Below are 12476 nucleotides of genomic sequence, written 5' to 3'. Positions count from 1 at the left end.
GTGCAAGACTGTAGCTCAGAAACAACAAGAGAAAACAACCAATTTTATGTCAGAGGACCACTATGGTCTATGTGTGAGCATTTCCTTGGTACATAGCTCTCATAAGCCTACAACAATGGCTGTTTGATATAACATAACTTCAGCTACCAAACCATATATATTGACTAAGGTGTCATGTATCAGGTAATTTAAGGCATCTGATGTTGCGTAGGAGAGCTAGAAGCATTCTGTCTATCAGGTTAGCTGGTTAAAACCTTTTGGTGTCTAACATACAAAGCACAAGGTAGGATTAGGAAGGGTCATTTGCAAAAAAAAAAAAGAGAGTACTGATAAATAACACTTATTTCTTAAAGATTGCAAAGACACTTGACATATCCTAAGAGTTTCTCTTTAGATGTTCATACATCCATCATGTTCCTTATTTGTACTCCAAATTTTTATTTTATAGGAAATTAAATGTTTATCATTTGTTTGCTCTAATGCATTGACCCTCGAAATATAAAATAGAACATACATATGAGAATCCAAAAGGAAGAGATTTTTATTTTATTTTCTTTTTAAGCTCTCTTCAGCTCATCTCTATATCATGAATTCCAAGAAAATTAGAATAATAATAATATTATTAATAATTGAAATTATTGCAAAACACAGACCATGAGGAGGAAAAAAAAAGAAGAAGCACTCTCAAACTTAAAGCGTTATATACTCAAATCTGTCAAGAATCTGATAGCAATAAATAAGAGTGCTTCCCATGGAACCAGCTTAGAAGACAATGTAGCTTGCAGCAACTGCAGCGACGGCAGCCATGGAAGTCACCCCAATAGCTGAGGCACTACTGTTGTCAGAAGACGTGGGGCTACCGTCGCCGGAGTCGGCGTTCGACGTGCCCTCTGGTGCATTATTTGCAGTGGCCGCGTGGGGAGATCCAGCTGGTGCTGCGTCGTCATCGTCCATGGCATCACCGTCAGGAGATTCTGCCCCAGAATCTGGCAGGGGGGTGTTGGGTTTGGGAGCCAGGAGGGGGTTTTGGTTGTTGGTGTCCGGGGCGGCGGAGGGGGTGGAAGCCGGGGATGAGGCAGACTCGGTGGCCACGACCGCCACAAGGACAAGGGCAAGCACGAAGAGAGCTCGGAGACTCGCCATGAGGTCGGTCGTGGTCACCTTTATTACAAGAAGAATGCTACGAGGGAGGAGACTGGGGATGGAAGAAGAGAGAAGAAGAAGGTGATATATATATATATATATATATAGAGCGAGAGAGGGAGTTTGTATGGGTGGGAAACAAGGGTGGAGAGTGGTTGTAGATTATTTCAGTTAAAGACGTTCGGACATCAAATCTTTCGTTAAAGAGGTTGACAACATGGCATGAGCAGGCGAATCTATTGACTTTTTCTGACTCTTTTTAGTATCACAAATTGTAACATGGAAACTTACGTGGAACCAAGACTTGACCTTCAATTGGGGAAGATGTGGTTCTCGTAATATTGACTACACCTGATCAACTCATAAACTTAATTTTAATTTGAATAAAAAAATAGTTCAAAAATTCTAACCTAGCTCCTTGCACCCTAGAATGGCCAAGTTATGGATCATATCTTAGATTATATCTCGATTTCAAGAATCCTGGTCCGTCGAGTATTTCTGTTTTGGATCATCTTTGATGTTGTTAAAAGTTTTTCTCAAGCTTGGATGAGAAAATTTGAGGGTTGACATTAGGTTGAAAGTTGTCCCAAAAGTATGAAATCTTGCTTCAAATCTTATATGTAAAAATGACTTGAGTTGAATTTAGGTCTGACATTTACTCTTCTGAGATGATACCTCATAAGCATTTGATACTATGTGCGAATACGAGTAGTAGCTACAAGCCTTTTTTTCGTACTTGATAAGCTAGAAATTGTAATTTATAGAATCATGCTTGATGACCCAAGCCTAAAGCACAAGCACATTTGAGAGGCTATTGTAGTCGTCTCAACATAGACAATAAGTAACTTTCTATCCTATTGTTTCAGTGCACATGTGAAATCATGACTCTTTATCTTCTTTTAATTTATCATTTCAAGTGTTAACTTCAGGCTTCGAGAAGTTCATTCTTTTCTTCAGAAAGACATACCCAATAGCCTTCAACTACATCCTTGAATACTACTTCCATGAAGGTGGATGACCCTGCACAACAACAGCAGGCACAATTGCAATATCCTGAGAGACCTGGCCAGCCAGAGTTGTTCATGTATTACAAAACAAGGGACTTTTAAACTTAGATCTGCATGTAAATTTTTTCATCCAACGAGTCATCTTTTGAAGATATCTGCATGCACTATCGGTCCCATTTCCATGATTCCGATTACAAATACCATAGAGACTTCGACATAATTTTGATATAGTGTTCAAAGCTTCGACTGTTGGTTTCTCATTCTCCTATAATTTTAGAACTATTAGTAACCTTTCAAAACCATCAAATGCCCACTTTTCTCATTCTAATTCAGGGTTGCATAGAAAGAGACCATTGAAGAGAGGCATTGTCATAAAATCTTAATGCAAAAATTCTTTATTCTCTTTGTTAGACTTTTTTACAAAGGGCATCCTGGAAGGTTGCTTTCCAATGGCATAAATTGTACAATTAACAAGGTATCTCCCCCTTATAATTTTAAGCTGCTTTTTACACCTATCAAAAGCGGCTATGGTGCACATAAGTAGCCATGGATGGAGAGAGAAAAATACTTTTTTTTTTCAAAAATAACAATTTCATGATGATTCTAGTTCTCCATCTGTCTAATTTGTCATGCTAAAGTAAACATCCTAAAAAAAGTCTAAATTTTCAGAAATCTTGAATTTTTCTATTTGCTCCTAACTAAAAATTCAAAAAACAACAATCAGAATCAGCAGTCCCTTAGAAAGGGACAATCTGACTTTCTTTTTCCTTTTATTCATCCTTTTAATCCTAAATACTTCAAAAAAAATCAGCCTAGAATTTCTTCACCTTTAACATTTTCTTCCACTTAGGCAAATCTCAATATGGCGTTCATAATTAATCATTTATAAATTATAGAAATCAATAGATAACGAACAAGATATAAATATCCTATTGCACTCTAAATCTAGCCGTTAGAGCAAAACCTCTTGTACACGAAAATATCCCTTGCTATCTTGGCTCTTGCGCGCGTCAGGGACGGGATTGCATCTTTAGCGCCAAAGAAGGCTTCACCGTCCTTCGCGCGCACTTACGGTTGGATCGAGATGGTTGCTTCGAGATCCGTGCAGGCGGTTGAGTGAAGGAGTTCAGGGTGCTTTGAGAGATGTGCTGGGCGCGATCCAACGGTCGGCGTTGTGAATTCTAATTGGTCGCCTCCACCTTTAGATATGGCGACGCGTGTGGCGCTGTCCTGGGGAGTCACGCCCACTTCGCTGCGATACATTCACCGCAAGGTAAGCTTCCTTCCATCTTCTCACTCTCGCTCTTCCTTCAGTCGTCATCGATGGCCGCCGCGAGGGTTCTTCTCCGCCGTGGCTCCGCCGCCTTCCGCGGCCTGCTACCGACCCAACCGCCGGCCCCTACCCCCGCTGCGGCCACGGCGGCGCGCCTGGTCCCGGCGCAGGCCCACTCCTCCCAATCGGAGCCCCAGTCCACCAAGCCCAAGCGGATGAAGACCTTCTCCATCTATCGCTGGAACCCCGACGATCTCTCCAAACCCGAGCTCCAGAACTACGAGATCGACCTCGCCGATTGCGGCCCCATGGTGCTCGATGCCCTCATCAAGATCAAGAACGAGGTCGACCCCTCCCTCACCTTCCGCCGCTCCTGCCGCGAGGGCATCTGCGGCTCCTGCGCCATGAACATGGATGGCGACAACGGCCTCGCCTGCCTCACCAAGATCTCGTCGGCCGGATCGCCCACGACGATCACGCCGCTGCCGCACATGTTCGTGGTCAAGGACCTGGTGGTGGATATGACCAATTTCTATAACCAGTACAAGAGCGTGGAGCCGTGGCTCAAGCGCAAGGACCCGCCGCCGGTCCCCGGGAAGGAGATCCCGCAGAGCAAGAAGGATCGTGCCAAGCTGGATGGTATGTATGAGTGCATTCTCTGCGCCTGCTGTAGCACCTCCTGCCCCAGCTACTGGTGGAACCCGGAGTCGTATCTCGGCCCCGCTGCGCTCCTCCATGCCCACAGGTTAGGGTTTTTTTACCTTGACCACTTTTTCTTTCTGAATTCTTTTTAAGACGGGGGGTGATTGGGGTTGGATTTTGTTTGATTGATACTTGTTCTTAGCTTAAAGGTGAAGTTTTGTGGAATCATCCCTTCTTTTTTGCTTGTTTTGTGTTCCAGTTTCATGGTTTGACGGTAACAATGCGGATTTATAATCTCTAAATGTAGATATTTTTAAATGATGATTGATGCTTAGAGGATTCCTCCGGGGTGATTTCTTTTTTATTTTTGGTGATTAATCTTCCTGTGAAGCTTTGAAGATAAGTTCTTGGAAACTGGGGAGTATTTTTTGGTTTTGTAATCATTCCCTTCTATTGTGTTTACAAAATAATAAAATGTAATGAAAAGAAATCAGAAAAAAGGATGCTGTTATATTCGAATAGAGAAACCTTGATGATTTTTCTTGGGTGATTTGTCTATGGTCCTGCCAAATTTTGCAAGTACTTCAAGTGGTGAATGTAAATAGGGTGAGAAATTTGGAGAAGTTACATATTTGTTATTGCTATCTGTTTAATGTGAAACTGGTACTGTTTTTTTATTTGAGTTTAGCATTTATTGAGTAAATTTGCATATTTCCCCTTTTATTTAATCCTTTGGATCTGGATGATAATCTGATGGATGTCAGGTGTTTGTTTAGTCAATATCAGTTTAAACAGGGAGATGTGAGATGTACCTATGAGATTTCAACTTGGGGCTTATCTCATGGCTTCTGATCTGAGGGGCTTTTTTGCTTGCTGATTTCAGCAGTTTATCTGAGAACTTCAGGTACATAGAGTTACAAACCTGGATTTGAACGCAGAACCCGAGATGTTACAGGAAGTCTGATCAATCTAACCTCATTAGGTATGGATGTGCCTCATAACAAAAAGATGATTTAGGTTGGGTGGAACTTGATTTGCGTTTTAGCTCCACACTTAGCTGAGAGGGTAGTTCAAACATTGATACGCACAGGTTGAGTCTTGCTTTGTGGCACCTTCTGGCCCTTTTTTGGGAAGCTTCAGCTCTCCCTCTTCTGGTGACTAGCTTCTCTGTAGGTGGCTTAGTAAGGAAATTACCTTCAGCATTTGGTCAAATCCCTCAATAGGTTAGAATGGTGGGAAAGGAGGCCATCTCTGCTTCCACATGCACACACACGCACGCACACACAAAACCTTTTGTGGCAGCCAAGTTCTGCTGATGATGACCTGTTGTTCTTTTTCTCTTTCCTGGTGGGTCAAATCAGATAACTATTCAACCTTCAGGTTGATCACACATACTGTTACTTTTGCTCTTTCCAACCACGAGGCTGTGACTGAGTGACAGAAGAAAACCTCTTTTGGACATTATTTGTTTCCAGTTACCTTTGGTGGTCCTCTTCTTAATTTTCTGTAAAATTGTTGAGCAGATGTGTAAAAATGGTTTTTCTTTTTACAAACTAAAAAGAGTTAATAGCTGCAAAATCACAGTGCCAACAATTGTCATAGCTTCAACTCATATCAAGTTAGCTGAAGGAGTGAGCTTAGGGGTAGGAATCTTCCATTTAGGGTCGCGTACTGATTTTTGAAACTCCTTGGAAACTTGTCTCAACACCCGCTTCCTAAGTGTTTTTTTTTTTGCTATTTTTTTTGCAGAGACCCACTTCTGCATACCTGCAGCCAACACGCTTCCTAAGGGAGTGAATGCACATCTGACTGACTCTGGTCTTATTTGATCAGACAATGACATAATTTTATCCTGTTTTTGTATATCAGGTGTTTAACAACTTGAGTTGATGTAAATTATTCAGTTTGCACATATGAGGCAATGACCTTTTATCAAATGAAAATATAGGATAAGGACACTCAACATACATGACTCTTTGCTCAAAAAGTGAACTGGTGAAACAAAGATCATCTATGTCCTATTCATCATATATTAATTAACTAAAAACCTCGTATGGCATGATTTTTATCATCTCTCTCAAGAGAGAAGCCCGTTGGTCATGGACTCTGATATTACGGATTGGAAGCATTTTGATTTTTTTATTTCAGTCTCTTGATGGAGATTCATTCAATTAGTAGAGACATATTGCTAGAATTTTAAAGATGACCAGTGAGTTCTTGGGGAATCATGAGAAATAGGTGAGAAGACGTACAATAACATGAATGAGAGTTGTTAGAGCATTACATCAGTATCCTTGTGAAGGCAAGTAGTAATCCAACTATCCGTGAAGCCCCCCTTATATTAATAATGAACATTCTATTGTAGTACCTATCAATTTGACATCTACACAGATAACCAGTTTAGTACTTTCTTTCATATGGTCCTTACTTGCCAAATTGATGAATCATACATCACCTAAGTGTTGGAATAAGGTAAACACCATCATCTTACCATATTATATCTTTTCTCTATCTTCTGTTATTGAAATTTAAAGAGACTGTACATCTAACATAAAGCAAGACAAGTACTTCTGCATATAAAATGATGTGATATTTGAACATTATACTTAAACATATGTTGGTTTTGTCATCTGCATCATGTAGATATTGCTAATTCAACCACATGCTGCTTGTTTCTATGATTTATGTGCTTGGAATACTTCTGGATTATAAAGGATGAAAAGAAAGGATCGAACATGTTAAAGATGGGGGAAAATGAGGGCTATTTTTTTTGTGTGTGTTTGAGGAAAGAGAATGTAGATAGATTGAGAAAAGGGAAAGAAAAGAATGGGGCACTGGGTTACCTGCTCCGATAAGCAAACCATGGCATATCCATGTTCTTTTGACATACTTCTTTTTTCCCGTGTCATATGCACAATTTCTGAATCTTGGTTCCTTATAATTTCATTATTGCTTTCACCTGTTTTACAATGTCACAACTGACAACTGTTGCAAAAGAGTTTGTTGCATCATTTTTATGAAATATATGCTTATAGTTTTGATCGATGAGAGTATGTGACCTTGGTTCTCAACATGTATTTATCTTCACATTGGTGTGTTTCCTGGGTATTTTTGTCTAGGTGGATACAAGATAGCCGGGACCAATACACAAAGGAGCGTCTTGAGGCTGTCAATGATGAGTTCAAACTTTACCGCTGCCACCTTATAAAGAACTGTGTTCATGCCTGCCCTAAGGGACTGAACCCTGCAAAGCAAATTGAATCTATCAAAAAGCTCCAGCTTCAGAAGTAATTCCAGGCTTCTTTATATAATGGCAGCTTTTGGTTCACGTTTGTGTCTTTAACAATAATTACCTGTGTACTCTTTCATTTTGAACTGTCTATTTTATGCTTGAGAAATAGGGGTCTGCTTGTTTTCTGTTATTATCAATTTGGGACGAGATGTGTTTCGGGGGAACAATTATTTTATGTCAGTTAATGAAACATGTTGCATTTGATCCTTCTGTTTACCAGGTGTCTATCATGCCATTAATGCATTCATAGATTTAATCCTCCTTTAATTGAGTTCTTAATACTTCATCTATCTCAACAATCTTACCGCAGAGAAAATAGCAGTAAGAGTTTCTCCTTTAGTTGTAAACAGATTTCTTGCATATCTTTTTTTATTATTATTATTTTCCCCTCCTTTATGAAAGTCTATATGGATCTATATTAATTTGAGGTACAAGTTCAAATTAGTTCTTCCATTTGAAAGAACATATTTGAAGCGTAAAAGAGTTTCTCATGTGTGACAGAATAAACATCTAATTGGTAATTTCTAATCTGGATATACATTTTTATTATGTCTTAGCCTTTAGTCCTTTTAAAGATACATGATGGATTAAAGGTAAAGCCTCTGATCACTAATATGTTTGATATGCCGGTGTCATGCAGGAAGTTTTCTGTACATTATATCATTTGGATGTAAAGGTTTACAGATGGTGAACATCCTTTCAAATATATGCTATGGTAGGAACTAATTGTGTTTTCCTTAACCATTCTCTAAAAGATCCCAAGGATTAAAAGAATTTTTTTCAAGTTTATTTTTTTATTTTCAAAACATAAAATTGAAATTCTATTTTATTTTTGTGAGTATTTAAAAATATAAATATGTTTGTTATAGTCAATTACTTTTTAGGATGGGCTTTGGTGCAATGTAAGGTTGGTCTATTGTATTTTGGGTGTCACAAGTTCAGAATATGGAAATAACATCTGCATGTCACTTGGTGGGGAGGGGCTTATATTTGACCCTTGTACACTGAAATGTTGCTTTTGTAGTCGATTATTTTTGAAAATATAAATATGGCAATGGTATTGGAGGTGATGGTAATAGTGACCAAGATAATGGAAGCAACATAATGAAAGCGCCGATGGTGTTGGTGGTAAAAGGCGACGAGAAAACGGCGGAGGTGGCAACAATATAATGGTAGCTGAGGTGGTGGCAAGGACAGGTGTGCCGACGAGCCAGCGGAGTGTAGAGGAATGGTAGCAGCAGTTGTGGTGAAAGCATACGCAGTGACAATGGAGGTAATGTTGATTGTAAAAAAAAGATTTTCTTATTTTTGAAAAATTTAAGTAAAGATTTTTTATTTTTTAGAGGCAATGAAAATGATTTTGAAAAAAAAAATAAAAAAAATATTAACATCAAATATATTTTGTTGTCTCGGTTTCTTTTTTTTTTTTTGAAATTATTTGCTTTGTGCTATGTTGCGGGGTTTTCACCCCGGCAACAGTCCGCACACCAGCCGAGCAGGGAAAGCGACTGCGTCCTCACCGAGGTATTGTCCGCTCTGGGGATCGGGGATCGTCGACCGCTCCCGGGGGTCCACCTTCTGGTAGCGCCTCGGGTGGAACCACCCTTTCCATCCCTCACGGTTTTGCCCCCAAAAGGCGCCTCGATGAGAAGAGATTATTGAGCCCACCATTTAAGGCACAGATCTTTCCGCTGATTAGCCGATGTGGGACTAAAGTTCGGAACCCCATCCCACAACACAGCCTCCCCAAGCGGGAAGGTCTATGCGTGGCCAGGGCCCTCCTTCTAGCGCCATCTGTTGCGGGGTTTTCACCCCGGCAACAGTCCGCACACCAGCCGAGCAGAGAAAGCGACGTCGACCGCTCCCGGGGGTCCACCCTCTGGTGGCGCTCCGGGTGGAACCACCCTTTCCACCCCTCACGGTTTTGCCCCCAAAAGGCGCCTCGATAAGAAGAGGTTATTGAGCCCCCCATTTAAGGTACAGACCTTTCCGCTGATTAGCCGATATGGGACTAAAGTTCGGAACCCCATCCCACAACATGTTATTTTCCACTTCTCTACGGCATTCAACTTACCCAATCACAAGATGCTCAATGGGCATCTTTCATGGAACTTGTAGCTCCTGATAAATCAGCGGGTGATCTTGATGCTTGAATAGCTGTATGGAGGCTTTTGGTTTGCCCTGTTAGATCTTTATCATAAATCGTTTATTGGAAGGCTTAAAACTGCAACAAAAGTTTCATGATGACATTATTAATTGAAGTAGGGTCCCAATCATCACATTTTTCTGAAGCATGATTCATGACAATAGTTTCATGCTGCAAGCCCGACACAAAATAACTTTCGCACGATTCAATGCATTAGAAGACTTCAAAATTCAAACTACAGTCCCAAGATGGTTTATATGCACGAGAGCTAGAATAAAATTTTAGGTTTTTTTTCTTCCATGAGTACTTTTTTAAAAAATTAAATTTGCATAAATATTCTCTGAAAATTTATATTTATTTTTATATCTTCATAAGACACTATTTTTGTATAAATACTCCTAATATAACAGTTCTTCTAGCACCACTGTTAATAAAAACTATATTTATTTTAATTAAAAATAAAATAAAAAATTTAAATTACTTTTTTATTTTTTATCGTGATCGTCTTATAAATGTTTTTTTATACGTCTTTTCGTTAAGGATATTTTAGTTATTTTAATTTGAAACCATTAATTTTTTAATGGCGTTAGATAACATGAGCATATATGTAAAAACAAGAATAAAAAAAAAGAAAATAGAATAGTTAAAATAAGTATTTTATAAAGATATAAATATAAATATTAATTTTGAGAAAATATTTGTGCATTTATATATATATATACACGTTTAATTCTCCAAAATTTGGGCCCAACGAGGCTCAAACGGTGGTGCGCACTTAAATGCAGCAACATCGAACACCATGAATATACTTCAACATATCTGCCTTCAACATGCTTAATAATACATTCAAACATATCCTCTCTTTTTTCCTCTCTTGTAAAACTTAGATTTGCTTCACAACTAGATCATGTTTCCATTTAGGAAAAGTGGTAGGCGAAAAAAATGTTCCCAGTATTGTCAAACCACTCTGTTTCACCATGGAACTAACTCTCTAGACAGTAAGAGATGATGGCAGGTTCTGATAAAACTTGAAACATGGCCAGCATGAAAGGCAAAGGTGAAAATATGTTCTTAAAGAAATAGCAGAAATCATGGGCATAATAATTTGCAGTACATAAGCAAAACAAAAGAAGATCATAAGTTGAAATTTTCCTACCATGTTTGCAAGAATTAAACATAACAAACCTTATTAGCTATACTTCCATAGATATGACAAAATGCTCTTAAAAAACCTTAATAGTTTTGATTTCCATTGAATAAAGTAGCAGCACTCTCTCCTTATGGTAACAACCAAATTCAGTAGTCCTCATTCATTGATAAAATCCAGAATAGGCTTCAAGCAAGTTGCATTTTGCATCCAAGATCAAGACTATAATGAAATACTCAACTTTAGTTAAATAAAATATTAAGCTAGACTGAAAGCATATAGTTATAGTCAAGGAAAACAATGGAGCTTTTTTTTATCCACATCTTGGAAATCTAGGCTGGTAGTTGTTTAGGATGTAAATTGTAAGAGGCATAGAGATAAGTGGCACAAATAGCTTAAGCCTCCACTTATCTAGCTATGTAAATAGTAAAATAAACTATATGGCTCATCAGGTGTCTGCCACTATCAAGGTCCGCTGAACCGGTATTTAAAAAAATAGAAATATATTTTAAAAAAGATAAATTCTTTTTTTGTATGTACTAGTTATTTAAAGTATTTGAAACATTTAAATTATTTACTTTATGAAATCTAAACATTTTATAGTTATGAAATATTATTTTATAAATATACATAGTTTGTTGCATAGATTTGTCACAGCAAAAAAAAGTTTGGATTCGACAATTTTTATCATTTGCGATGTCACATTCATTCTCCTATGTTATTATTTAGTTTAAGATTATTTGTTGTTTTAGTGAACATGCACTTCTTTCTCTTATCAAGAACTCTAGCTCAAAATTTGCATTAAGGCAACAAAAATATGCATTGGCTAATGAGATTGGAATCATATGTATTAGTTTCTCTAATTACATGCACGTTACTATCACGACCATTGTTAATATGATCCTTCCTCTTACATCTAATATATTTTTTATGCAATCATTCTGTTATAATGAATCCAGCGGTATTTTTTTGATTTTTATAATAAATTTAATAGTTCTATTTACCCAACCAGCATTTAGTTGAATTGTTTTTTTTTTCAAAATATGAAAATGGTTGATGACATTAGAAATTACTCCATTATGTAACAATCAACATAATCAAGTAAAGATTAATATTATGATTAAATGTTATAGATTTAAAATTGTGATTTATTTTTCTATAAATTTTAAAGTTCGAGGCTTTCTTGAAATTGATTAGTCGTTAAAAAGAGAAAGTTTAATGACGAAAAAAATTGAATACAACTGATAGGGTAAAAAAAAAAAAAAGAATACAGAAAATCCTACACCAATTAGAATTTTTCAATTTTATGATTTAAGGATAATTTGGAGATTTCATGGCACAAAAAAACTTCTCACATTGCAAAATCAAGGTTAGTAGTTTCAAAATTCATAAAATATTCTATTTTTTAGTATATCCAAATAGAGCCTAGATAATCATTATGTAAGTAAATACAAAAGGATAAAAATCCTCAAAATAAGTGTGATCTAAATGATTTTGTTCGAATCTATACCCTCTCTACTTTGGGTTCAAGCAGATCCAATCTTGCGGTCATGGTTATTTGTATTACGTAATATCTATAATTACATAAACCGTATATGCTACATGCAATATGCTATTCCATATCTCATAAAGCTTTTGTGGTCACAACTATCATGCAATATACAAACAATCATGAACATAGAACCAAATCTCTTCGGTTCAATTTTAATCAAGAAAAGCTTTAAACTTGTTTGATCTAGAAGGACAGTATTCAAGTTAAAAAGTATTAAGTTTATATAGGCTATATCCAAATGAATTGTCTAATTCACAGATCTAACACCTTGAAT

The 12476-nt window shown here is 37.5% G+C and overlaps 1 protein-coding gene across 1 annotated transcript; it reads left to right on the top strand.

The window, feature by feature from the left end:
• The first annotated feature begins 3379 nt into the window (after positions 1 to 3379).
• Positions 3380 to 7573, top strand: LOC103712445 (succinate dehydrogenase [ubiquinone] iron-sulfur subunit 1, mitochondrial-like). The gene is made up of 2 exons (XM_008798971.4): positions 3380 to 4168; positions 7185 to 7573. Exons 1-2 carry the CDS (start codon positions 3474 to 3476, stop codon positions 7354 to 7356), a joined length of 867 nt encoding a protein of 288 aa, XP_008797193.3. The 5' UTR covers positions 3380 to 3473; the 3' UTR covers positions 7357 to 7573.
• Positions 7574 to 12476: the final 4903 nt, after the last annotated feature.

This window comes from Phoenix dactylifera, chromosome 11 (assembly GCF_051530095.1).
Source record: "Phoenix dactylifera cultivar Ajwa chromosome 11, Ajwa_hap1_PhDact_Kaust_v1.1, whole genome shotgun sequence".
Classification (NCBI taxonomy): Eukaryota; Viridiplantae; Streptophyta; class Magnoliopsida; order Arecales; family Arecaceae; genus Phoenix; species Phoenix dactylifera.
Note: the sequence above shows the minus strand (reverse complement) of the source record. Positions and strands in the feature narration are given on the sequence as shown.

Excerpts from the sequence above, each read along its gene's own strand:
- LOC103712445 (XM_008798971.4), top strand. The coding sequence starts at position 3,474 with ATGGCCGCCGCGAGGGTTCTTCTCCGCCGTGGCTCCGCCGCCTTCCGC. Across the intron at positions 4,169-7,184 it reads GCGCTCCTCCATGCCCACAG|GTGGATACAAGATAGCCGGG; the intron begins GTTAGGGTTTTT and ends ATTTTTGTCTAG.